The sequence below is a fragment of the Lagopus muta genome, chromosome 20, assembly GCF_023343835.1.
Source record: "Lagopus muta isolate bLagMut1 chromosome 20, bLagMut1 primary, whole genome shotgun sequence".
NCBI classification, from domain to species: domain Eukaryota; kingdom Metazoa; phylum Chordata; class Aves; order Galliformes; family Phasianidae; genus Lagopus; species Lagopus muta.
Genome location: NC_064452.1, coordinates 6,274,083 through 6,301,859, shown reverse-complemented (window position 1 = coordinate 6,301,859; position 27,777 = coordinate 6,274,083). Strand labels below are relative to the sequence as shown.

Genomic DNA, 27,777 nt, shown 5'->3' with positions numbered 1-27,777 from the left:
CAAGTTCTCATTCAGATGTTTCCCCACCAAGTTTAGCTGCTCTGTATCGCTGCATGCCTCTGATATTCCTGTTCCATAACCTATGAAGCTGCTGCCACCAGCCAGTGGCCCCATAAAGCATGAGAGCATTGGAAAGATCTTTCAGGTGTTAACACTTGTTGACAAATTGCATCTTTTCACAGGAGGAGGTGAGAGACTGCAGCTTAAGAGAGTCCAGCTTTGCTGCATTGCCCAAGTTGTGCTTCTGTCCCTGGCAGCAATGGTCATGACTGGTGGGAATGTAGGATTTTGGCATTGGAACTGGCCTTACTTCATGCAGGTGTTGTTGTGAGATCGAGCATGTAGGCTGTGCACTCTTACTTCCAAAAGCATTTTCCTTTCAGTGAATCTTCCACGAGGGAATCATTGGCTGAGCTCAAACAAGAAGGCTGTGCTTCATAGCTGCTTGTGTTGCTGTGCTCCTGGTAGCTTTGTTGAAAGGTTGTGCCAGAATCTGAAGAACTTTTCATGCTCCCTTAATGGCAGTGCTGCTTGTTCTGTCCTAAAAAAGGTTGCTATGCTCTAATTCGTTTTGTTCCTTTCTCCTTCTTTGACTGCATAAAGTATAAATAATTGTAGTGCTGAATTTTTGGAAGGTTTTCTCCCCTCCCCCATTTCCTGAAAAGCTTGCATACAGACCGAGACGCTCATAAGCTTTTCCGAGATAAGAATTTAATTTATTTATGCTCCCTTGTTCCAGGCATGGCTACAGACTGGGTTGGAAATTTGCAGTTCCAACTTTAGCAGGTCACAGCATGGAAAGGAGCAGCTGGATTTTCCTCCAGAGCAGCCGTCAGCTGTTGGAAATCTCTTGATACTCCCCTGGCTTCTCCATGTTCAGTGTTCACTTCTCTTTCCTGTAACGGGAATTACACTACGTGCTGTAGGCTCTATTGCTGACAAAGAGGAGTGAAGTAGAGAGGCCACACCATTGCTTTGACTCTTTTCACCTTCATGATGACAAAGAGTGGGAGAAAACCACTGGCCAACTTCGCTCTGATGTTTGCAAAATAACCTCTGTGGCTCAAGCAAGCAATGAGGTTAAAGTCAAGAAATGCAAACTCGTACATTCTATTACATTGCTTTTCCTTCTGACCTCTTCTGCTCTTAAAGACAACCTTCTTCCTTACACAGTGCAGTGTTCCAGTCAGATAGCTGAGCTTTGAAGGCCGCAGGCCCATTTCTTGCCTCACACTCACTACCCAGCAGTGTAATTCTGTTGACTTTGGTGAAGATACTCCCGATTTACGCTGTTAGAATGACCCGCATGTTAAATCTATACAGTGACATACGTAGAATATGTAATACAGCCAAGCAACTTTGCCATGAGAACAACATTGCAGTGTTGTTTGGCTTTCTTTAGAATACGATGGTGAAAATGTTATATTGTATTAAGAAGTACTTAATTGATGTAAGCCATGGGAGAGAAATGCAGGCAACTTGTTCTTTTTGATCTGGATGTTTTACCAAGAACCAAGTCAGAGGAGCTGTTGTGCCTCCCTTCTGGGCTCAATGGTGCTTGCTGCAATCTGTCCTTCAACAGCAGCTAAAAAAAAATTGAAAGCAGACTTTCTTCCTCATCTTTCATGTTCTCTTAATCAAAACCCTCATCATAGTGTTCCTTGGTGCTATCTCTGTGCTGTAAATTGTTAGTCCTGAATGTCCCCAAAGTCTTTGGGCAGAACCATCACACAGAGGTTGCAAAATGCTGGAGTTCCAATGGCCGTTTTTGCACACAGCCACAATCTGTATAATTACTTTCATATATCTAAAAGCTGTTTTAGGGAGGGGAAAAAAGCAAAAAGAAGAAAGAGAAGGAAAAATATCTCCATACAGTTACTGCTTCTGGTTAGTAGAAGTTGTGATTTATGATCTGTGAAAAACATGGGCAAGTAACTGGAAGTCAGGAGGGAAGAGTTACTAGCCATGACATCATTAGCTCAGTTAATATAAAACTTTATATCCTCACAATGGGATACTTGTCTGTTGAATTGGTGGTTGAAGGGGATCCTGCTCTGGTGTAAGTTGTCATGGTTTCACCTTTGACATGTCAAAATATCCACTGCCCTTCTGCATGGTGACATCTTAGAGCTTCAGTTCCGTGGGATAAGCGTGTCCTTCTCCCCTTAGCCATTTAGGTTAAGGTACAAGAGAGTCGATGTAAATTTGTTGCTGGCCATATGGGCAGCAAGGAGCTTCAAGAAACTCAAAATGGTATTTCCAGGTTCATTTGTTGCATTGTGAACTGTTCTCAGACACTTTGTGTCTTTCATATGTTTTGAACTTGGAGCCGTTCATTAAAAGGGAAGAAAGAAAAAGCAGTTTGTTCTAGTTAAGGCACTTAATCTTATTTCTGAGATCTACAGATGCAACCCCCGGAATGGCCAGCAGAATCTGAGCCTCTTAGCTCTCCCTGGGGAATGTGAGGGGATCACCATTCACACATCCAGCTTCTGTGATGATGAATGGGATTATTAGAGAAAATCCCCCTGTGCATCGGTGAATTCAAAGTCACGCGGTTCTTTTGCCTGTGCATTTAGACTCTGATTCACAAAATAAACCAGCTGGACTGAAACAGGCAGGACCAGATTCTCTGGGGAAGAAGGACATTGTGCTTTGCTAGCAAAGCGCTAGCACGTGTTAATGTTATCATATGAGGTGTGACTTCATGGTACAACTTTTCACATTGTGCTCAGAACACCACACATTTCGGCTAGTGCTAAACACACTTGTTAATTGAAAAATGATGAGGAGAATTGGTAATCCTCTCCAGAATGAAATATTCCATTGACATCTGGTGTTAGATGCGTGTATCCGAAGAGTGAGAAGTAGGAAAGCAATTGTCTGAGTCCCTGAGGAGCTGTAAGGCTGTCGGTAATGCTTCTTGTTCAGGAAATGTAGCAGGAAAGGTGTCTTCACTTGAGAAAAGTATGGGCAGACTGTTGGCCTTGACACAGAGGATTGCCCTGCCTGTCCTGAGGGCAAGTGAGAGCTGAGGATGTGTTATCTTATGCAGAGGCTGATGCAAATGGAACAGCCTGCCTTGTCCAGATGTCAACAGGAGATGTCCTCCACCACTAATGAAAACATCAGCTGATTAGAAATTTCATTTACTTTTCTGTAAGCAGAATAAGAAATCCACATGCATTCCCATCCTATGAATCTGGCTTAATCTTCCACTGGGTTGCGATTTTGGAGGAGTGATAAGATTGAATCCAGGCACCCCAGCTAAAGCTAACTCTGATTTCCAAGTTGAGGGCATTATTTATTTACTTGTTTGTCTTTCGAATTCCTTCACTACCAAAGGACACAACCTGCTTCTCAGACACTCGTTTAAAATACTGCTACTAATAACAGCCTGATGTAGGTGCTGTTTGCCAAAAGCTGAGCGTCAGTGACGATGAAAGATGAAACTTGGCAAAAGGGATGCAGACAAATATTTCAAAGGTCATTTAAATTTTAAAATTTGCTTCCTTGGAGATTGTGCTGTGGCAACGTTTGCCTTCTAGATGTTATCAGAGAAGTGCTGGAATTTCATCATAACTGAAATTAAAGAGTTTTAGGATGTAGAGTCTGGATGTTGAAGATATACTCCTGCTATCTCCTGTCCTGCTGTTCTCATTAGCCTTACTAGTCTGGTGGGCATTTATTTGCTGGTCCATCCAGATAAGCATTCCACAGTGAATATATTGCAATGCAAGACCAAAATGATTTGGTTGTTGCCATTTTCTGATAAAACTTTTAAGAGTCCTGACCTATTTGTCATATGTTGGCCCATTGATAAGCTTGTATAGTGTTAAATTAAAAACAACCAAACAACAAAACACACAGACCCTACTATGCTCTTGTAGTAATTGGCTTTGCAAGTTAACTATTGCTCTGTTATTTAGCAGCGATGCTTCAGTAGCACCAAGAGAGCACTCTGGCCCTGTCCAGGCACTGAGCACACACATGGTTACAGTAAGGGCTGCCAGATGGCATGCATGTGGCCCTGAACATTCCTGTTTGTGCATGGGAATAGTAGAGACCTTGAAGAAGTGCTGCGTTGATGGATTTGGCCAAATTAGTTTTACGCAAGGAGCAGTTAATAACAGCAGGAACTGTTCTCTCCCTGCTTTATTTCTTCTTTCTAGAGCAGGGCTACCCCACAGTGTTTTCTGAGATCAACTGAGTTCTCTTCCTTGAGATCTGCTTGTTTTCTACCCTGCTTCACTGGGTAAGTTCCTAGCATACATGAGACCTGCTATCCCAAAAGTCTGGAGGAATGTGCTGCAGTGTGGATGGGTGATGTGATGAGAGCTGCTGTGCCTGTTCCAGACTTCACAGCTGGTGATTGCCCTGCTCAGCTTGGGCCAGGGGAGGACCTGCTCCTTTGAACTCAGTGCAGGGTTTTGGAGAGCTTGCTTCGTGCGAGGTCACACATAGCCTGATCTCTTCCCTGGATTTTGTGCGATGGATTTCTTTCACTGGGAAACCAGTTTGCAAAGTCTCAAAGTCTGCTATAGCTGAAAGGTAAACCAATAACTTATTTTTCAGTGTTCTGAGCACATTTTGATTCCATCCTAATTTTAATCGTACGATCATTAAGGTTGGAAAAGACATCTAAAATCATCTAGTCCAACCATCAACTCGTTCCCACCGTGCTGACTATCTGTGTCCATCAGTGCCACATCTCCACGTTTCCTGAACACCTCCAGGGATGTGCTCCACGTAGCACAATGCAATTGCAGAGCATAAAACATGTTGCTTTTGGTTATTAGGAGGGATGGGTTGAGTAATCCAACTCCATCTGCTCCTTGAAGATTTGTAGTCTACTGTGTGAGCAAGAAGGCTGTCCTGATCACAGATGGGTGCCCACCTCTCCAAGCAGATTGCAGCACCCCCAGGTCTGATCAGATAGGGGGAGGAGTCAACATCCACTTCTTTGCTTATTTCCCAACAGCAATCAGAGGCTGTGGGGAGCTCCCTTTCATGGAGAGGAGACACAGATTGAAAAACCCGCTGCGGTAGATTATAAACTGGTTTCTGTTTTGACTTCTTCAATTTATATTGCCGAAGACAAATTTTATTAGTGAAATCTTGGGCAACTCAGCAATGGATTTTTAGGCTCTGACTGGGTGCCTGGAGCTGCGTTTCTTTGAACTGTCTTTTAGAGGAACTGCAGCTGTATAAATGGATGAAGACTGTGGAAAGAAACTATAAATATAGCTTTATTAAGGTGGGTTTTTAAATCAAAGTAACTTTTTGAAATATTTTAATGAATCTTAAAAACTGTTTTCCAGTTCTTTCCAACAGCTATGTTACTTTTCAGTGATGGGGGGCATGTTATTGAGGGAGCTGTGGCCGTTGCATATGTGGTGTAATGCCTTTTCCATGAGACTTTTTAACCTTGACTGGACAGTCAGTTTAAGACCAGGTAGCAGTTAGTAGGCCTCTTCTGCTGCTATGTGTCATGGTGCAGTGTGCAATTGGTATCACAAAATGGTTGGGTTAGAAGGGACCTCACAGCCTGCTCAGCCTGCCGTGGGCTGGCTGCCCCCCACCGGCTCAGGCTGCCCAGAATCCCATCCATGGTCTGGGGCACCAGCAGGAATAGAGCACGTGGGCAGCAGTGTCAGAGCTTTACTGCTGTAAATAGATGTTGCCAGGCTAGGCAAGCACTGCTGGGATGGTGCTGTGTGCTTGGGGTTAGGAATGAAGAACCGTGGGGATTTGGAGATGTTTCCTGATGCCCTGTGACCTGTGGATTGTGCCTTACCAGGAATGTGGCAAGCTCACTCAGTATGTGTTTTCTTGTTCAGAGTTAATTGGAAACAACGATTTAACACATAAAAATGTGCTAGCATAGCTTGGTGATGGTTAGTGCATTGTATTCGCCTCGTGTTCTTGTCACAGATGGTTTGGGCTCTCTTTGCATAAGTGCATGTGGCAGGTATCTGAAGTCCATGAGCCAGCTGGTACTTAGAGCTGCTCTCCTGGGAGTTAAACATGGGTTTAGAAAGTGCTGCTGGAACTCTTGTTTTCTCAGCAGCTGGGAGCTGATAAAACTGTAGAAGCCTTGTCCCTTCCAGCTGAAACGCAGTTCCATTGCCCCACGTCTCGATGACTCCAGAGTTGACCTCATTGGAAAATAGGGGCTGAGGTGGACACAGGGCAGCAAAGGGTGGTTGGGATGGTACAGGTTCAGCACTGACTCCAACCACTGGCAGCTCTGTCCTGTGGTGCTGGCATAAGGGTATATATTTCAGGAGAGCACGGGGCATAGTTTGTCACTGAAGCCAAAGTCCGTATTGTGAGGGAAATCATTGAGAGAGCTTCTTGGTGGTAGTCTGAGAGTGAATATAGCTGTGATGGAAGTGGTTTTCCTCATAATGCAGACACTGGGGTACGTGAATGCGTGCATGCATCTATATTAATGGATATGCAGATGAAAAGATGCTGGATATGTCGTCCAGAGGTGGTTTGAGCTGGGATTTCCATCAGTAGAGCCTGGACCAAGATGACTGTGTGGCAACCTCTGTGTTCTGTTTCAGGAGGCAGAGGTGTTCCAGATAACACTGTACCATCATGGTAAAAATGCCTTTGCTTTTGGCGTAGAGTTAACCACCCTTTTTTTGAGTGTCACATTTTACCCACTTGCAGTTTCCTGCCTGTGTGTTTTGGCTTTTGACCAGAGCCTCAGGCTATGTGTGCTCATATGGTTTTGATAAAACATTGAACTTAGACAATACATCTTCTCGGACGTTTCTTCCTGTTAGATTCAAGTGTGATACAAAGCAACCAGTGCTTGATCAGTAGCAGACACTGTTTTTACCAAGCGTGGTTGGATGTTCATTAGCCATGAAAGGATTGTAGAGAAAACTTGCTACAGTGCAGGTAGGTGCTCCCTCTTCTAAGCCCTTCCTTCAGCCTCATCAGCAAAGCCCTGGGCTGTGAGGTTATGAGGCACTTTGGAAGTCCATGTTCACATACTAGGCTATAGGAGCTCAGCTATTTGGCCAGCATGTATCTTGCTGCTTTTACAGTCTTGTTAGTCTGCTGAGAGAGATAAACTGCTAGTGAGATATTGAGCGGTGGCAGATGAATGGGAGCAGCAACCTCATTAAAAACCATCTCCTAGTTCCGACATTTGAGATACCATTTAATGAACACAAGAATTTGCATTGCAGTGATGTATTGGGTAAGAAGCTGAGTAAAAGAGTGCTTTCTACGGTCTGCCCAAGGAGCATATGTGACCTCTATAGTGAGTCTTTCAGCCTCTATCATACAGCTAATACCTTTCATGTACGCGAGGCAAGGATGCATCATTTAGTAGGCAGGGATGTGAAACAGAAAGACCTTCACTCAGATGTGAAGGGTTGGTGGGGCTGCCTGCTTGCTGTCCCAGGGTAGCAGCCTGCCCACAGCTGCCCTGCTCTGCTCAGTGTGCCATCAGGCAGCACAGCCTCCCAGCAGAGGTTAGTGTGATCGCAGCGCACCCAGCAGATGGGTGAAGTGCTGCTATGGGGCAGGGAGGCAACGGCTGGGGTCAGTGTGGTGTATAGGCTGTGCTCACACTGGAGATGGTGCTGCGCAGAGTGCTTGTCTGAATGGGTTCACTGGAGTGTTGAGTAGTAAGTAAATCAGAAGCATTCAACTGGCTTTAGGTTTTTGCTCACCTTAGCTTTAATCATTACAAAGTTACCTGACCTGCTCTTATCAGACCTCACACTTACAAAAACACGTAGTATGTACTCATATCATTAACCCTTCACAGAGGAGCACACAGGGAAAAAGAGTATGCGGGATTGAGATGGAAGCTGTCCATGCTCGCTGTTCCATGTGTTCTCTGGAAGCCGTGTCACACAGGCAGATAAAAGACACTCAGCCTTGCAGACCGCCATTACCAGGGCTTGCTGCCTGACCTCCTTTTCTTGGGATCTGACAGACATGTTTATCCAGAGCAAGAGAGGCTAAGAGACACTGCTTGCACCCCTTTTGGTCTCTGCTTTTTTATCTCCTTATGTCTCCTCTCCCTTCCTCCACTCGGTGGAATGAGATGAAAGTTGTGTGCACCCTTCTGCAAACTTCCTGATAGAGGCAATTAAAATACCTCGTTCTTGTAGCACTTGTAAGGGTTGAGCCATTGAAACTCTTCAGCTGGAGGGTTACAACCCCAGAGCTTTTGGGGTTTTTTTTCTTCTAATTGTGGATTACAGGGATTCAAAACTGAGATCACACTTAAGCCCCTAAGGGGAAGGATGGCAGAACTTAGTGTGGTATTGGTTTCTCAGCAGGTCTTTGCACAATATGGAATTGAGTCTTACAATGTTAAATACTGTATTTCCAGTAAAGAAACATGGTAGGATCCCGTTTAATTTGTATGACTAGCACCCCTCTAAAATCCTCTAGGCTATTGGAACAGACAAGAAGCCAAACCCCAGAACTTTTTCCCCTAATTTCCCAGCTGTATAAATGCAGCTTGAATATTAAAGAAACTGAGTCTTTTTATGCATTTTCTGTTTCTTGTATATTGACCAATTTGCTAGAGTTATCAAAGATCTGCTTCTCAGAGCACTGTAGGTAACAAAAGTGGCTTTCAAAGGCGAGATTCTCTCAGACTAGCAGACAAGAGATACAGGTATCTCTTGTGTTTCAGTGACAATGAGAAAAGTACAGTTTTGTCACTGTCACTGAAACACAAGAGATACCTGTATTTGATTTATTCCCAGGCCTCGAGTTTAGAAGGGAGGTGACAGTATTGTTAATGACACGTAGCATGAGCAGGGAATCCTGCTTATATTCCCTGCACTGATTGCTCAGCAATGGTCTACTATTAGATATGGAGGTTGGCAGCCCTGCCTGCAGCAGGGGGGTTGGAGCCTGATGGTCCTTGAGGTCTCTTCTAACCCAATCCATTCTGTGTTTCTATGGTTCCAGTGATGGTGAGATTTTACTTCTTAATTTTACATCCCATATGCAAGAAATGCACAGCAGAGACTCCATTCACTTTTTTTTCGAAGCGTCACTCATCTGAGCCATCTCTGCTTTAAAAAATGAAGTTGCCGTTACAGAAACCATACAAAACCGTTGTCAAGACTTCTATGAAATACTGTAGCGTCCTAATAATAACTTCTAGCTGAAAAATCTTGGCATCCTGCAGTTTAGGAAAGGGTTTTAAAATTCACCTTCAGTTTTTGGGCAATAGGCAAAACATGTGGCTCTGTTTAGGAGCTATTTTCGTTAAAGCTTGACAATACAGGATGATAAAATACAGCTGCATTGTTTAAACTTTCAATTTAATTTCTGGTTTCTGTCCAAGTTGTTTCATCAATATGGCGCCATTCATTTCAAAACAAAGCTCTTGGAAGTCTCTCCATTACCCCACCATTGATCAAGAGGGTGTTAAAATATAGTCCCTAATTATGTTCCTGGCCTGTTCGGAATTCCTAAATTGGATTTTTATAACTGTCAAATTTGCAATCAGGGTAACTTTCCATGACAATTAGTTAGAATTATTAGGGTTCCTGTTGCCAGCAAGTTATGACTAATGATGGTGTTTCACTTTTCAAGGCTCTGTAAGTATCAAAGGCAACATATATCTTGAAGAACAGCCATTTGACTACAGCGTTGTCTGTACTTAACTGCACCCAAATATCTACTACTGTTACAGTCATTTTTATCCTTTCTCCAAGGTTGAGTTGTTGCCACAACCTCTACTGCAGGCTCTGCAGATATAATTAACCGCTCAGTTCTGCCTCGTTGCAAAATGGGACTTAGGAAATCATGACATGAGAAAGTTCATCCCTGAGTATTTCTCTGGAGTCCAGCTCGGTAAGGGCCAGTACTCCAGAGGCTATTGATGAAGTTGCTGGTGGTCAGTTACTGCTTTGATCCTTTAAAATAAGCCAAACGTAACTGTATGTACAACCCATCTGGATGAATGCTGTCTCTTCTCAGTCTGACCCATACCTCACTTGCAGGTAAATCCATTACAAACAAATTCAAGGATGTGTTAAAACTAGCTGAGATGTCTACCCTATGCTCTCTTCTTCCATGCAGACCAGACTTTTGGAGAGGCATGGTGCTTTAGCCTGAATGCTGTTGTGTGAATATTTGTGCTCACAAAGGAGCAGACACTTAAAAATAAAAGCTTTCTTTGCCTGATATGCAATTCCCATCCTTGGATATGCTTGAGGCCAGGTTGGATGCAGCCCTTATGAGCCTGGTCTAGTGGTTAGCAACCTTGCCCACATCAAGGGGGTTGGAACTGAGTGGGCTTTAAGGTTCCTTCCATCACAAGCCGTTCTGCGATCTATTTCAGAGGCATCCATCCAAGATGCAGATGATGTGTTGGCCTGTTGATGACAACAGATTCTTGTCATCAGCTTATAGCTTTAGATTGAGTACTAACTGCATTCATCTTTGCATTGGTTTCAGTAGCAGCGTTTGCTTAGAATTTACCCCCTCCACCATACCTGCTGTTCCTGCCTTAAGTTAAGCTGAAAAAGTAATGGTACCTGGGGCCAATTTATCTCCCCTTTTTCTAACCAGGAAGCCAGGTTCTGCCTTTTTCTTAGCCAGTACCTAAGAACATCTCTGTGTCCACTGGCATGTGTTGACCTGAACAGTGTGACCACTTCTGACAAGAGGGTCTGCCATGAGGCTTCACAGGTACAGGGTCCAAGTTGTTAAAACTCCTAATCCTGCAGAAGGATTGCCCTTGGAGGAAGAAGGGCTGTAATCAATTCAGTTTAATTAAATCAACCTAAACTAATTATCAGCTAATAAAATAGTGTTGGTCAGCTCATAAAATAGAAATGAAGATTAAAAGAGTAGTTGCCATGAACAGGTGGTAACTCTGTTTCCAAGTTAGACTACATTATTCTCTGGCACAGGATCATCTGAGAATACCTCATATTTGAGTTTTTTTTTTTTAAATGTTTATGAAACTTATAAAATATAGGGCTCATTTTATAACCAATTTTCTATCTCACCTGCCAAGAGCAGTGGGGGTTGAGCCAGCACAAGGCGGATGCAGAGTTTTAGGCAGCAGTCCAGAAATGGATTCCCTGTGCAGGGCTGTGGGATGCATATCTACCTTGGCCTGGCCTTTCTTATTGCGTTTCTTGTGATTTTGTTTTCTTGTTGCTGTTGCAGAAAAGACCTCATAAACGTTTCTCGATGCCATTGGTAGCCTGGCACTGTTGTGCAAAGGGAGAAACTTCTGATGCTGCTTTGGGGATGTGGTTTAACTCTAGGTGGATCCTGAGTTAGTAATGGGATCCCTCCGGAGTTGGCCTTTGGTATTCTGTTGACTCTGCAGTTCTTGCAGAAGGCATAAAACATTAATCTAATTGTAACTGGTAAGGACTAAACTGGGATCATAATCTGCTCCTCAGAGTAGAGCGTGGTTGTTTGTAGTTGCTGTTAATGGTAGATTAATGAAAGAAAAATTTATTGCGTAGTGGTTATCGAGTTACTCTGCTAGCAGTGCAAAGCTGTGTGGTTCTGAGACTTTTGTCATGGCTTGCACTTAGCTTCAATGCTCTGCACTGACACAAGGCTTTCTGCATCAAAGCGATTTGCTGCACTAGCTGGGAGTTCCCTCTCTGCAACCACCAATTCCCCAAAATTCAGGTTGCAGTTTATTGCTTGTATAGAATGATAGAATTGTTTGAGTTGGAAGGGACCCTCAAAGGCCATCTGGTCCCACTCCCCTGCAACAAACAGGGGCACCCACAGCTCTATCAGAATCCTGTCCAGCTTGACCCTGGCTGTCTGTAGGGATGGGGCACCCACCACAGACGCTGTAAGGCAAGGTTAGATTTCTCTTCAGGACCAGTCCTCTTCTTTGAGGAACTGCAGGCACGAAATAGTGAGCTGCACTCATACAAGGCTGTGGCTGCAGCGGCCATCTCACTGAAAATGGGATGCTCCAGGAAAACTCCCACCTAAGAGTTTCAGCTTGTTAGTGGGCAAGACAAATTCTGTGTGGCCTTGTAGCCTCCATAGCTTGTTTGGGGGGTTTGACCTGGCTTTAATCTGCCTGGGTTCCTGATCTGAAGTATGATAAACATGACTTGAACCCACGTCTTGGCTTAAACCAAGGGAAAGTGTTCCTCACACTGAGAATCCTGTGAGGACCTTGGGGGCTGCTTCCCTTGAGACAGAATTTCTTTAAGAAAAAAGAAACAAGATAAGGTGTTTTCATTTGGGGCAGAAGTTTATGTCTCCTGTGCTTGATCCAGTGTTATGGAAACATTCACAGTCTGTGTCAGCTTCTCTCAGAGGACAAATTCAGGAGGAATGTAACACTGGTGTAAAACGTTAATCCTCCAAGGGGGTCTGTGTGGGTTTTAGTTGAATGTTGAGGGTGCTAAAGGACTTCCAGGCTTTGTCCAGATGTATGCTGGTGAAATTGCACCAACATCTCCCAGTCCTCCCAGTTAAGATTGCAGTAGGACAGTGAGCGAGCTTGCTGCTTGGCTCTCTAGGCACATGTGCAAACCCATCGGTGCCCCAAATGAACCAAAACCACACTCAGAGTAATTATCTGATCTTGTTTGTTTGTTTTTAATGTGATGTTTCTAGTCACTGGTACAGCAAACACGTTCTTGTGAATCTTGAAACGGTTGTTTGTAGTTTGCATCTTCAAGACAATTTTATGTGTGTAGATGAGGACTAATACAGGACACCGCAGTGTCACCATCATCTGCCAGTGCTGTGGGAAATGCCTGGTACCAACATGACTTCCTTAGCTTGTTTAGCAGTTTTCTTTTTCCTTTTTTGCCCTTCTCTGTGAGAACACATAGATAGTGATATGCTTGTCTGTTGTGCTTTCCAGATGAAAGTGCTTTGTGGTCCACAGACTTAAATAGTTAAGTCTTTGCAGACCTCAGGGTGGTTTACAAAGACAGTTGCAGTCATCATCACACAGAGACAGAGAAATCTCTAGAGGTGAGGTGACTATAGGCTGGTCCTGCAGAGCTGGGGGCAAACCTGCACCTCTGGAGCATGCTCTGCCTTGTGAACATCAGGAGAGGCTGCTGTGTACACACTGCACAAAACCCTTTCCCCTTCCTGTGTGATTCCTTTTCTTGCTGGCACAAACTTAGGTTTTAGCACAGCTGCAGTGGCTGGTAGGGTGCAGTGCTCTCTTCCCCATGGCTCAGCTCTCCCTCCTTGTTCCTGGGGCTATAGCCTATAGCATGAAATTGAGGCAGGGATTGCCCTTCTGAAAGCAAAAAACAAATCCCAAGCTCCTCGTACGCTCAGCCAGGGTGGATTGCTGAAGCCTGTATCATTCAGGAGGCATTCTTGTGCTTACATTTTTTTTGGAAGCATCATTTCCAGTAAGGCATGGGGCTTTTTTACAGACTCGTTTCAGCACTTTGAGAGCGTGAGTGTGCACACCTGCGCCTCGCTGTGGGTAGGAAAGGGTTAAGACCCAAATAAGCAGGGAGAGTGAAGGCAAGTTTCACTCCCCAGGCTGAATAAACTTTTTCTTTGCTGAACTGATGCTGCACAGGGTGAGGGTTTCACCTGTCCCCAGTGTTAATTGCCTCTTCTGTCCCTGCAGGTTCCCTGGGCCGCCAGCACGGTCGCTCTTCCAGCCAGGACCGTAAGTGGGCAACTTGAACATCAGGGAAAAGCAGAACCCAGAGCAGAGCGGGGGCTGGAGGAGCCAGGGGTACCCACTGCTTGTAGGGGAGGTATTGGGGAGGGGGCTGTGAGTCTCTGCCTGCTTTGTGCTTCTCCTCCTGCAACTAAAGCTTCTCACCCTGCTTTCGCTGACCAGATTGTGCTCCTCATCCATCTTTGAGGAGTGAGGAGTGCCGTAAAGCAGGGATCAGCTTCCTTCTTGAGGTGATGCTGCAGAGCTCTTGGAGGGGAGATGGCTGTGACCCTGTTTGCAGTGCAGGCTTATATAAGGAGCCAGCCGTGGTGGCCCTGGTGTCTCCTCATATCTGTGAGTGTTTCTGTGACATTGGTGCTGGTGTCTCTGATCTGCCCCCCCTGGAGAAGCTGAGATGGTTTTAAAAGTTGAAAGTGGACTGGCAACAAAGCATTGCCTGTTGCTGCAGGACTGTGTGCCTCTGAGCTGACACGGTGAACAGCTTGGAAGCTGGTACATGTGCAGAAATCCAAGCAGGGTTTTCAACTAGACTTGTCAATCTCCATTGATGGTTAATGGAAAAGCAGCAGGGATTCACGCAGCAGTCTTTGTACCTGATGGCCATGTGCAGGTTTTGTGGTAAATGAAAGTCATGACAGTGCCAAAGCTGCACATGTGCTGAGCAGACAGATTGCTCCAACAAGGCTGGTTTTGTGAGAGAAGGCATATGGTGAGGAGATGGAGAGCTCATGTTGATCTGCCTCTTTGCCGAGTCTGCATTCAGTGAGGACCCCAAAGTTGTCTCATAGTCCATAAGCTCCAGCGAAGCCTTAAATCAGGACAAGCTTCTGTCTTTCTGCTCCTTTTGGAGATGTGCTTCATGCCTGAACTGTAGCTCCTCTCTTCATGTGCTCTGTGGATGTTACTGAACGTGCTCTGAGCCTCATTGACTATGGCTGCTCAGCACAGAATTGGTTCATCCTGGGGCAGCCAAGTGGGGCAGGGTGGGCAGCATGCAGACCCATGTCCCCTGGCTGGGACCCTGAGACTGGAAATGCCCAACACCCTTCCCATTCTCCAGGTCCTTCCTTGAAGTTGTACCAGGAAAAACTGTATCTGTGAGTCTGAGGTGACTGTGTACTATTCTGCTTACCACTACCTTGATACTTTTCAGCCTTCAGAGGTGCATTATCCCTTATGTGCCTGTGACTTGCTTACTGAGGGCTGGGGGGGGGGGGAAGAGGGGAGGTAACTATTTTACAATGAAATGTGCAGGAGATATTCCACTCCTTCCTTGTGCAGCATGGGTTTAATGTTGGCACCAAGTGGCACGAAGATTCCTTCTCCTTTTTAGAAGGAAACATACCAGATAAGTAGAGAGCAGGTATGCTGAGGATGGGAACCCTGTAAAATCAGCTTCTTCCACGTTCAACTTTTATTAACTTTGATATAAGCAGCACCAAGAGGGAATAATGGAAAGCTGCAAATTAGGTCTGCTGTAGAGATCTGGCTGCAGATGTTTTACTGTGTTTTCAAGCTGAAGAAATTGAGAATTTTTTAATGTAAGTGTCTGGATTTTTTCATGGGCTTTTTCTACCTCTCGGTGATCCCAATCCCATCATCTTGAGAGTGTCACTCCAGGCATCTTGCCCACTGCCTTGGGTCAGGCAGGAGGATAACGTGGTGCTGTGCTTACATGCTTACATACTGGAGGTGCTTCAGAAGTGTGAGCTGCTGCTGTATTTCTAGAAGGTATGGAACAGGCTGCCCGTTTTCTCTAACAATATGGTGTTCCTCATAGGCTCATAAGCTCTACAGCACAGAGAGATCTGCAGATGCTTCTGGCCACACTCAGTAATGTAAACCCTACCCAAGGTGGGTGTCTCAGCCTGGTGTTTCCTATTGGCTGTTTCCAAGCGTTCAGTCCATCAGAAACTTCTCTTTCAGGGACTGAAGTGGAATTTAAAGTATCTGAATATAGTCCTCTGTGTCAAATCAAATGATTTGTTAAAGTGAGGCCAGATTTGCAGGGAGAATCAATCTTTTTTATTAGATCAACTGATGTGGAAAAAGCAGACGAACATTCAGGCGTATTAACCCTTCTTCTGGTCTGCAGTTGTGTTACAAGAACGAAGGGAGCAGGCTGCCAGAGGAGGCTATACTTCAGGATGTGCATTCAGACAGCCTTGGTCTGAGCACAGACCTGGGTGGCATTTTGGGGCATGCCTGTGTGCTTTTTTGGCAGATACAAGACTCGTGTCCCTGTGTGTTTGGACACTAAATGTTACCACACAACAAATAATAGGCTCTGCTCTGCAGCTGACTCATTGTACAAGTCTGGGGCTAATTACTGAATCCCTCCGTGCCTCCATTTTCATCTGTAAAATGTCACAGATGCCCACCATTCATAAATCGCTTTCAGATTTCCAGATGAGGTGCTGTGTAAGTGTAGAACAGCGTTAGTTTATACATATTGTGCTGGAGAATAATAGAAAACACGTGTAAGAGCCTCACAGATGTGTCTCTTTCCACTGCAAAAGGCAAGGCCTGGGCTGATTTAGCACAGCACTAATTGGGCTAAAATAGGAGATTGCTCTTATTCTGATGCAGTTGTCACCGTTAACATCCTCATTTACCAACAGCTTTTGGAGATATCCCAGTTGTTTCCCATTGAGGAGAGCTGTAGCATTTTGGGTGTCAGAGCACAGCAATTCATAGCAAACGTTCCCATCTCTGTAGCACACCCCACACTGGCTTCTGGAAGGGACTATGCCATAGTTTGTTTTAAATGTGCATCTTGCCTTTCCTGATGCTGCTGCCTGAAACCTCCAGGACACTTCCTGATCTCTGAGCAGAGGTATTTGACCAAGTCACTGCTATTGCTGTTACAGAGTGTTGCATACGCAGGAATCCCCATTTATTGATAAGAAAGCTGTTCCTGTGGCTGCGAGCGAATGAGAGCCTGGCAGCTGTTCAGCATGAAGTCAATTTGCAAAGTTTAAAGGATTTGTAGGCTGTGATGGTTTGGGTTCAAGCTATTAGCTTGGGTGAAGTGCTTGAGAGTGTCTTCCAGAGACCTTTCATGTAGAAGGATGAACGCAAGCAGTTAAGAGATTTGATTTAAATACCCTCATGTTTTCTGATTGCACTGCTGGGGCTGAACTCTCAGTGGCTTTAAAATCTGGGGGCATTTTTGGCTGTGGGAGAACTCTGCTTGCATGAAACTGAGACGTGCCAGCGTCACCCCTGATGCCAGAGGTGGTGGGCACCAGTGACCAGGCCCTGTGCCTCTCCATCTTCTGGCTGCGTGACAGTGTAGCCCTGATAGGAGCTTATTTTCCAGTGTATTGTTGCTCAGGGATAATGCTTGGTGCTGCTGTAGGAATGTACGGGGTGGGGTGGGTTCCCTGCAGATGAATCATGCCATTCTGCTGTTGTCCGGTCTGGACTCGGAGGCTCTGTTTTCCATGTTCCTCATCCCTGCTCAGAGAGATGTTCAAGATTCACTCCCGAATCTTCCACAGCTGTCAGGGTGACACAACACTGGGGCTGAGCACATGTGGCAAGCATGAGAGGAGGTTGGCTGACGGACAGCCTTACCCACTGCTTGCCACGTGCCAGGAGAAATCTTCCCTGGCATTGGGCCTCCATTTCTGAGTCTAAATGTGCCATTTTTAGGAGAATTTCAAGGTGGGGGCAACCACCGACAGAATGTCTGATAGGATACACGTGTGAGTTCTTGTTACCAAGTAGATATCAAAAGTCAGATTGAGCACAAATAGGCATGTGGTGGATAAGGGCTTGGTTGTACCAGGAAAGGTGTGGGTGCTCAGGTTGGTGAGTTTGGAGTTAAAGAAACAGGGTGAAGGAATTCTGGAAAACGTTTTGGTTCAGCACAGCATTATGGATATTTTCTGGTTTTTTTCCATCCTAAAGTCAATTAGGAATGTAGCCTGGCACAGCCGTTTTGAAGCTGAAAATGAAACATGCCTGGCTGACCCCAACAGGATATCTCCTTCACTCATTTTTCTTCATCCAGAAGTTACCATTGAAACAAAACAAAACAACGTAGTCCTCTGTGCAATGTTGTGCTAGCCACTAATCAGAGGCAATTATTACCTTGTTCCTCCTCTTACGAGGACCAGATGATATTGGGATCTCTGGGGCTGTGGACTCCCTTGTGTCCCCAAGGGCTATGTCACAGCTGCAGAGATGTGGAAGGTATTCCTTGTCCTGCTGCTTGGATCTGTGAGGACCACTGCAGGTCTCAGCAGGGTTTTGATAAAGGCTAGCAAAGGGTAATTGGCAGAATTAGGCAGAGAAATGATCCTCAAGAGGCTGAGAATCTGGTAGGACTGGGTGGAGCCATTTGCTCAGCCGTGATGGGTGCTTGTGGTGCTGTGTGGGAGAGTAGGAGTGGGCTGAAGGATGCCAGTGCCAAATGTGCTGGATGGAGAAGTGGTGCATCCTAAATGTAACGTGTATGGGTTGCAGGGACTTTTTGCAGAAAGCAGGCATCTAACCCTAGACGTGTCTTTATTCCTTGCAGTCTGAAGTGTAGTAAAACTCAAAGCAGAGGTAGAACTGATGTCAGTAATCCAAACTGGCAGCGAGATGCATATTTTCAATACAGTGGTTAGCCTTGGATGCAGTTTGCAGAGGAAACCTAGGCTGTCTGGCTCTAAAGCATCTCTCTGAGAGACAAAGTCCAGTTAACATACATAGTTTGGCTCGGGACCGTGAGAGATCCCCGACCTGCGATGCACAGGTGTGGGGCTGACATTGCAGGAGTCCCTGCAGAGCTTGTGGTGAGCCTCGATTCCTTTCGTCCTGTCTGCTTCCTTGTTTCATGTTACACCACACCACATCTTGACCGTGTTTTTCCCCCCATCACTTCTCCCAGCAGGGATGGAAAGCAGCCTCTAGACGTGAGAGTCTCCCAGTTAGGGGGTGAGTTTGCAGGGCTGTACAATTCTGCACTTGGATTGGGGTCAGTGAGGCATTAAATGTTCCTACAGCACGGAGGAAGAACAAAGGAATGAGGCTGGCCCTATTGCTGTGGGGATCAGCCATGGGATTTTGGCATGGGTGGGAAGCAGGGCACAGACAGGAGGATGTTGGCACTTGGCTTCCTTGGCAGGGGGGCTTTGGGCTTCCCCCCTTCAGTTCAGGGGTGCTTAACCTCACTGCAGATAGCCATATAAGAAATTGCTCAGAGAAGCAGTGGATCCCCTGTGCCTGGAGCCATTCACAGCCAGGTTGGAGTGCCCAAGGCAGCCTGAGATGCAAACAGCACATGGCAGGGGGGTTGAAGCTTGATGATCTTTAAGGTCTCTCCAACCCAAGCCATTCTGTGGTTCCATACCTTGCTGTGGGGAGTTTATCCACACTACCTGTGTGCCTGTTCCATGGCTTATTATCTGTGGGAATGTTTTACATCTGGGCAGGGAGGGGAGGCTCCAACAAGGACCTGTGCACATCTCCATGTCCAGCAGCACGTACCAGGAGCACCATCCTCTGCAGCCCCATAGAGCCTTGCTGCTGAAGGAAAATTCCTTTTTACGGGGGTTATTTCAGCCTTCAGGCTGCACTAGTAAAATGTCCGTAGTGCTTCTAAAAATAATGGATAATGTATTTCTAGCAAAATGCATTGCATCAAAATCCAGCCGTTCCCTGCTAAGCCTTGTTCCGACAGACAGAGATGGATGGAACACGGATCTCTCAGCTCATGGCTGCCTGTAAATAAATGATCGTGATCTAATTCCATCTGCTAACAGAGCACAGGCTGAACTGCAAAATAGATCCTTGGCACTGTGATAGAGCACAAATCCCCAGGCTGAGAGCAATTATGTATAAAATTAGTTGTTGGTGTGGGAGTATGCATGTGTGAAATTTTAAATAAAACAAGGTGAGTGGTGTGAGATGTTTAAGAATAGAGCTGGGTGAGAAATGGAGGGTTTTTGGGGGGGTTCATTTGCCAGACCCCAAAAAATTGGAAAGAAAAATGATTTGGGATGAAGTGAAATGAAAATATTTAGGTTTGTTTTTTTTTTAATTATTAATATTTTTATTTGCGTATTTATTTAGTTTGATGCAACATAATGAGTTAAGTATGGTTTGGGGTCAATCCAGATTATTTCCTTTGACCCAAAGTAAACTATTTAGTTGCACTTAAAGTTATTTAGTCAGTTCATTTCATTTGTAATTTAGGTGAATTTTGAAATAAATGCCATTTTGAGAACAAAGACTGAAAGAGGTCATTAAGAAACTATGAAAATAATTTTTAAAAAATCTGGAGAAAATATTGCAGATTTTTTTTTTATAAAATGGCACCCTTTTTTTTTTCCCCCACTCAAGGCCACGTACCGGTTTTTTTCTGTATTCTCAATTAGTATCTATTACATTTTGTGAAAAAATTCCTTTCCCTTTCCTACCCATTATAATGGATATATTTATATGTATGTATATTAGTGAGAAAGATCACAAACAGAAATGCTGACAGTGATGGGGGTCTTCTAGAGGCGATGTTGGATTGCCTATAATGATGCTAAACCTGCAAAAATATTCCAGAAATGTGCTATTTCCTATTGATAGGCAGCCTAATAATTTACAATTTATGAATGAAACGGAAACTTTGCATTCTGTAAAATCCTGATGTCAAAACTGGGAGGGAGCAGAATGTGGTCATTGAGATCTTCGAATGTCTCAGAGCTTCAGGTTCCTTACTTGGGAAATACTTTGATCACAGTGGTGAACTCAGAGATATCGTGTGTTGAAAGTGAGAGCCTTCTGCTTTTGGGTACTTGTGTGACCCAGAAAGGGGCTGAGAAGACAGATGGTCATTACCTGAAGTGCTGAGGGTAGGAGGGATGCGGTGTGCTCTGCATTTCCCTGTCGGGTACCTGGGGTGGATCATGGATCACATGGATCATCGCTGCCATGTGAGGCCCCAGCAGGACCCCACTACTGATTCAGCCCCTGGCTCCCATTCCCTCTGCAGCCCCATGGCTCCCAGCCATGCACTCCCCTCCTCCACCCATGGCTGCTGTCAGCCTGGTGCCCTCCACATGCTCCAGCTCCGCTCCAGAGCCATGGACATGACTGATACCAAACAAATACAATTAATAAAGTCTATCTAGCCAACATCTGACTCTCATTAGAGGAAACGTGTTGAAAAAACAGATCCCAGGTTGGCTGTGATTTATGGCTTGGGCCTGCTATCCTTCACGAGCACTGGCGAAAGCTGTTGCAAAGGGCCAGAACATAAACTACTTAGGGAAACTTGGTATCCATGTAAGGAGGCTGGAAGGGTCAAATCAGACAAATTAAAGAGGGGTGGATGTGCAAGCTGGGCTGGCTGTCCCCCACTGAGGGCCACCTAGGCAGGCGCAGGAGGTCTGCGCTCACATTTCTGCTGTGGAATTTGACTTGAAACTTCTTCTGGTGTCTGAAAATGACACTGCTTCATTTTTTTTGTTTCCTCCGGCTAAGCTGTGTGCATGTGTGTGGGAACAAGTGGATGGAAGGGGCACTGGTCCAGTGGTTCGTTGTGAGTGTCCAAGTATAACATCTCTGGTGGGGTTTGACACAGATTTGGATGACCTGGGGATGGTGATGATGCTGTTGTCACCTGAGGAAACCACATTGCTGTTCCACTGCTGCGTTCTGGACGTCTTTGTCACTTCTCATCCCGTCTGCTCACCACGTTGACAGTAGAAGTTAGCAGTGCTTCCTGCTCCCCTCGGGAGTTTTGAGCTTCATTCTTTCCTCCTAGCGCAGGAACACAGTTGCCTGGATTAATTTAACTGACTTCACTGATGCTTTTCCAGATCTGTTCAGAGACTACTGGACGATGAAATTTTCTCCAAACTGGGCCATACTCAACTTGTGTGTTCGGGATTTGTAGCACCATGCACTCCAAAACGCCCCGTTGTATGGCAAGGTTTGACTTTCTAGTAATGGCAAAATACGACCTAGAAAAATCTGGCTGCAAAGGTTTTATTTGTTTAAACAAAGGCGTTGTGATTCCAGAATTCTCTCCCCTTTCATATGCTATAAACCACCTCCTCCGCCTCCTCTCTGAAATATGAATTTTGGAGCAATCTATCATGAAAAAGAGAGACAGAGCCTTGATCCCTTGACTTCAGTTGAGCTGTGCAATTTATATCTACTGAGCATCTGGCTGCAGGAAAACCAAAAGCCTTTTTAATATTCTGCAGAGACTCTGGGTATACAAATGAGCGTGGGCTGTCAGAGCTGAGAAATGGGGCAGAGATGCCAAGAGGTTTCTATGCCATTCCGCAGCACTCTCTGACCTGCGGCCCCATGCTGGAAGTTGGCCTGATAATTTTACTCCCTTCAGTGCCGCTGTAATAATGATGCTGAAATCATCCCCGTTGGTATACAGCTGTTATCACACCTTTTTTGTTAATTCAGGCAAGAAGCTGGAAGACTTGTAGGGCCTTCAGCCTTGAGCAGACAAAATGTGCAACTGTTCAATCATGAAATTACACTCACGTTGCTTGAGCAAGGTAGGAATGCTGAGTGTAGCAGGACACGTTCAGGAGGATGTTCAGTGCTGTCCATCACTTGTCATAGGAGCAGATGTAGAGCCTGGTGCCCGTTTGGGCAGCACTGGAGGTTCCATTGAAGACTGACCAAATGCAGCAGCCTTTGGATCGGAGCTCAGTGGGTCACCACCAATGTGGGGTGTGCGACCTGCTGTCTTCCAGCGCACTGAGTCTATCTCCTCTATGATATTTAGCATATTCCCTGTCTCTCTCATTGTGCTGCTTTACCCATGTAACCAGTGTGGAGCCAGAGGGCAGGAAAGCAGAGGTGACAGCAAGATGCTATGGTGACAGACTGGGTGACACATGATACGCTGATACGGTCCCGTGGTTGTTATCTCAATTATTTATCCTCCCTGCTGGAATATTTCTGAACTAAATCCTACCATGTGTTTTAAGGTTGGACTTCACAGAGTGAAATCACAACTCTGTCCTCGGAGATGAGCTGGAGAAATACAAATCTGCCAACTAGGAATAGGGGGGAAATAAATGGTGGTTCTGTGTAGCAACAAGTGATGTATCTCTGTAGAGACAGAAGGAGTCTGCTCTGGAGTTTCAAGTCACAGAGCATGTGTATTTGACCCAGTGCTATATGCATTGTGGAATAATGATGTGAGATTTCAGGCTGGCTTTAATGAAGCAGAATGCTTTATCCCTGGTCAGAAAATCTGACTTTACAGTGCCAGGCCTTGTAACCACCAGCCATCAGGATTAAGATAAGAGTAAATACGTAAGTGCAGAATAGTTAGGGAAGGTATTTATTGTCTTGATTTCTCACTATCATCCTCAGGCTTTCTACAAAGACAAATGATGAGCCCATATCTGGAAATGGCCTGGTCCCTCGTGTGCCATGAGCAAGCTGTGAATGTGGTTTGTGTATCAGAGGTACGAAGTGTTGGTCTCACTCTCTGTGTTTGTGAGCATCATCCATCTGCTGGTTAGCTAGATAAATGTCAGGGGTTTGCTGGCAGGACAATTTTAGGCATATTGTTTTGCATTAGGATTTCCGCTTTCTGGATTAGGTAAATGTCTTTTGAGTCTAGATTAAGTACTTTGGGTGTGGATGGGGGTTTCTGGGCACTTTGAGAAGGACAAGATGAAAGTTCAAATCTAGCTTGGGTGCTATGTAGTTCTCCTGAGGGAGCTGGGCTACATTCTTCCAGCATTTCCCAGTCATCACTGATAATAAAGAGGACTTTCAGAGATGCTTCAAGAGCAGAAGGGCTGCTGGGCTGGTGCTGGCTGGAGTGCCCACCCCTTGAGCTGCTTTGCCGTGCACACAGGAGTGGTACAAGCCCTTTTTTGAAATGAGCTCTCCAAATTGAGCTTAAATTATCAACATGTCTCAAAATCTACACCAGAGGTGGTTTTCAGGCAGTTCAAACCAGTCTCTCTGAAACCTATGGGAGTCATTAGTATGTGCAAGCCAGCAGAAGGGAGAATAGGACTCCATATTTTATTAGCTCTGTAGCACATCTGGTACGCCTTTTGGCTCTTGGGAGCACTGGATTTATTTTTCCTTATCTTTCTATGGGGATGAACAAGATCAAAAGCATGAAGCTGGTTGCACACAGAGCATAACTCGCTGTTTCTCACACTTCAGGCAGATCCAGACCAAGAAAGCCTCACTCATTTCCTTCCTGGTGGGACAACACACCTATGGCACTTGTGTATCCATGTGCCAGCTCAGACCAAAAACTGCTTTTGTCCAGGATTAGTTGTGGAGAATAACAATAAGGAAATGTTATATGTTGTTAGAAGAAAGTCCATGTCAGCACTGACCTGTGAGGAAATCTCTCCATCAAAGCGTGCATGAACCACCAGATGCTTTGTTTGGAAAATGTCCGGCACCATTGGCTGGAAGCTGTGTGTCTGACCCCTTTGGGGAACTGCTCAGCTCCCCAGGGAGGGTTTCTGTGATCCTATGGGGTCAAGGAGAGAATTTCTTTGGAAGGTTTACGCAGTGGGGGGTTGGTTGCTGTTAGTACTCAAGCAATCTTCTTGGGCTGTAAATCACTGCTGAGGAACAGCCAAACTTCCTGGCCCTCCAAGCCACGTACTAAAATCTTTGTATGGCTGAGAGCCATCAGTGCATACCATGTGCTCCATAAAACTGAGAAGAGTTTGTGGGTGAAGATCCGAGAGGTTCCACGGGGGTCCTCTTGCAGAAGGGGAGCATGGCTTGTTAGGGTCGACAACTGAATGCCAGCTGTCCTGGTGGTGGTTGGGTAGGGCAAAGCCCATGTTTTCCTGAACATTCATCCCATTCTTCTCTGTAGGTAGGCAGTGGGGTTACTCAACATCCTCTGCATCAGCACAACTTCCTTGGAGCCACATCTGCACAGTTTGTTCAATGCCTCAGAAATTATGGGTCAGCCTTCCCCATGGAAATACTGGCAGCCCCATGGAAATATTGGCAGTAAGTGCTGCTTCAGTGGGCATTAAGGAACCCAGAAATGCACGCAGAGATGTGCATCCCCTCTCTGGGACATGAGCTGGTGGTGATTGATCACCTGAGCGCGGGTAGTTTACTTTCTGTAATGCTTTATGTTGCAACTCTTTTTCCCTTTTTAAAACCAGTTGAGCTTCAGAAGTTGTGATAGGTGAGCACACTGTATGGAAGGCTTCTCTGCTCACTGGGAGCAGGCATCCAGCACTGCTGTGAAGTACTGGGAAAGTGCTTGGTGATTAAATCTCTGGTCAGGTCTTCATCCTCCTTCACTCACTTTAAAACTGCTGAAATGAAAACAGAGGCAAAGCAGCAGGCCTCCTGTTTAGATAAGTGATGTCCTTTGTACCAAGCAATCATTTTAAACAGCACTCAGAGCCCATTAAGCAAACGTTTGTTCTTGGTAAGGCATCCTGTCAAGACCCCTTTGGTGGCTGCTGCCTATCAGTTGCTTCTATGCAGCGAAGTGAGATGGAAACCACTTCATGCCTCAGCCCTGGGGTCGGTTTTGTTTTTTCTCGCTGTTGCTGAGACTGATGAGTTGTTGTGGGGGTGGCTACAGAGCCTGGGGATGCAGCAGGACGCAGCAGGACCCCGCAGAGATGGGGGTTCTCTACGTGCATTGCTTCCTTCAGTGTTTCAGCAGGATTGGAGCAGTGGCCGTGCAGCCTGGTGTTCTGAGGTGGGAGCACAGCCCTTCCACTGCCACCAGCGACAGAATGCATCTCTGCTGGTGTTAACAGGTTGTAGTGGTTGGCAGCATAAAAAATCCTAAAATCCATTTTTCTCCCCGTACTTTCTGCCCATTGGGAACCTGGTTTCACACTGCAGCACTGAACAGCCCCAGACAACATTTCAGGTAATGTGGCTGTGGCTGCTTACCTGCACAATGGTGTCAGATACTTATTTTCTTCCCTGCGTAACTGATCTCAAAGCACTTTGCTGTGTGCTTTAGATTGAAAAGGGACCTGGACCTGCAGGGTGAAAGCTATGGATGAAAATGCAAAGTACATGAAGATTTCACATGATGTTGTTTTGCTCTTTCCAGAATGCATGAACTGCACGAGGTTAGCAGATATGACTGAGAGGCTGAACACGCTTGAGGCCAAGGTAAGGATGTGCCTTTATTCTTCTGTTTGGCAAAAGATTTCCAGGAGTTGCTGGAGAAGAAGGTGGGGAGTTGGTAGCTCTCGGAGAGATGAGGAGGCTGTCCTATCTGTGCAGCCAGCAGGGACAGCAGGTTCAGCTGGTGTGCACCAAGAGGGCACGTAAAGCAGGGATTCCCCTGGCTCAGGAAAGAAGTAGGCTTCTATTCTGTCTCTCTCACTCAAATGCCTTGTGGAACATTACCAAGCAGAGCACAAACCAGAGCAGTACAGGTTTGCAGATTTCTGTGAGAACAGTTGTTCAGCCTGCTCTTCAGTCGCCGTCCATTCCTGTGGTTTCAGCCCTTTTCTCAAATATGGGAGGCTTTTACGCGCAATTTAATGGAAAAAAATGTTAAGGGGAGCCCTTCACATTGTGCTTTTTTCCCCTGAATTGTTTTAATTTCTACCTACTGGGATTCGGATGAGTTGTTCCAATCTAGTTACAGAGACGCTGAGTCAGTCGGTCCACTTTGATTTGGGGTCCCTCGGTGCCAGCCCCATCCTAGCTGTTGGATATGGTGCTTTGGTTCCTTTAAGGCATGTGCTGCTGTTATTATTCATTAACAGATGGTTATCGGTGACATAAAAGAATTTGGGGAGAAACCTTTGGTGGGAGAGGTTGGATGTGTGGTGATTTTGAGGCCGGTGCATGATAGTCTGGTAATTTGGGAATTGTCTGAGCTGAAATGAAGTGAGCAATGTTGTCTGGAACTTCCTCAAAGCCTTCGCAGTTATATTTCACTTCGGGGAAAATGAAAGGGGAGGGGGAATGAAATTGTGGGGAATTGTGAGTTGTTCGAGTGGAAACAACTGTTGTAGTGCAAAGGACAGAGCTGAGCTGGGCTGTGTTTCAGCGCAGCGGGACCTGGCAGGTGGGTGTTCTTTGGCAGCAGCGAGCTGGAGGCGTTGGGAGAGGAGAGGGGCTGGTGACCGACCTCTGTGCATGCAGTCCTGAGTCCAAGTAAGACACGGACTAGCCTCAGAGAGATGTAAATCAGCCCTCCCAAGCTCAGCCTGCAGCCAGCTCTACCTTCCTTCCCTTTCCAGGGCTTTCTTTATTTGACTCACTGGAAATTCATAACTAAGACCCTGTTTAGAAGTCCTGACAGCAGAGGACCTGGACTCTGCTTGCTTGCATCAGACAGCAGAGTGTAAGAGGCTAAACCCAACTTTCACTGCAGGACCTGGTGGAGTGGGAGGCAGCTCCTGTCCTCCCAGACCCCCTCAAGAATTCTTAGCCCACATGTGAAAGTACATCCAGGTCAGCAGATTTCTTGTACAGGTATGAAGGTGGCTGAAATCAGGTGTATAAAGTTCTTGTCACCTCAAAGCACTTCTGCTGTTGGCACCACTTGCCCAGTGCCCACGGTATTTGGGAAGTGCTGCCTGCTTGCCTTCTGCATAGGGGCTCTGCTGAAGGCAGGAACATGTCTCCTGCTCTAACCTGGGGCACATGTGCAGCAAATGGCATTTTTCCCTGCTTGGCAGACCTGATGTGTTCTCTCAGAAAGGCTTTGTGTGTTGGCAGCCGTCATGCTGCATACTGCTCTGCATTTGGGAGGGAACACTGAGCTGTCAGCCAGTAAACACAGTGCTGACAGCTGAAGACTTCGCCATCCTGCAAACCCCTTGACATGAGGACAGTGAGTAAGATGTATGTGAGCTCCAGTGCCAAGATGGAACCAGCTGGACCTTTGAAGGGTTTTGGTGCCATTATCAAGCAAAGCCCACCTTCTGACCGCCTTCCTGAGCCTGGGACTTTGTATAACTCGCACTTACAGATCTTGGGGTGACAGCCTCTTGACAGAAGAATTACTTGTATGCCAGGACCAACTGTGGTCCTCCAAGACTCCAGGTAACTGGAAACCGTGCTGAACCACAGACTGGATCAGCTGGCGGAGCCACTGAACTCAACAGACATGGGGCACTTTGGTGGTGATGATCTTTGGCAGCTCCATCAGCTGATCCTGGTCT

At 45.8% G+C, this 27,777-nt stretch overlaps 1 protein-coding gene across 8 annotated transcripts in view; it reads left to right on the top strand.

The window, feature by feature from the left end:
• The window catches only part of COL26A1 (collagen type XXVI alpha 1 chain), a 158,113-nt gene that overhangs the window by 89,490 nt on the left and 40,846 nt on the right, over positions 1–27,777 (top strand). For 6 of the 8 annotated variants that reach the window (XM_048966819.1, XM_048966818.1, XM_048966825.1 and 3 more), the window contains exons 4-5: positions 13,601–13,642; positions 25,704–25,765. In XM_048966819.1, the coding sequence (XP_048822776.1) occupies positions 13,601–13,642; positions 25,704–25,765 (104 nt within the window). The remainder of the gene's footprint in view (positions 1–13,600; positions 13,643–25,703; positions 25,766–27,777) is intronic. The other 2 variants (XM_048966823.1, XM_048966821.1) reach the window with 1 other exon arrangement.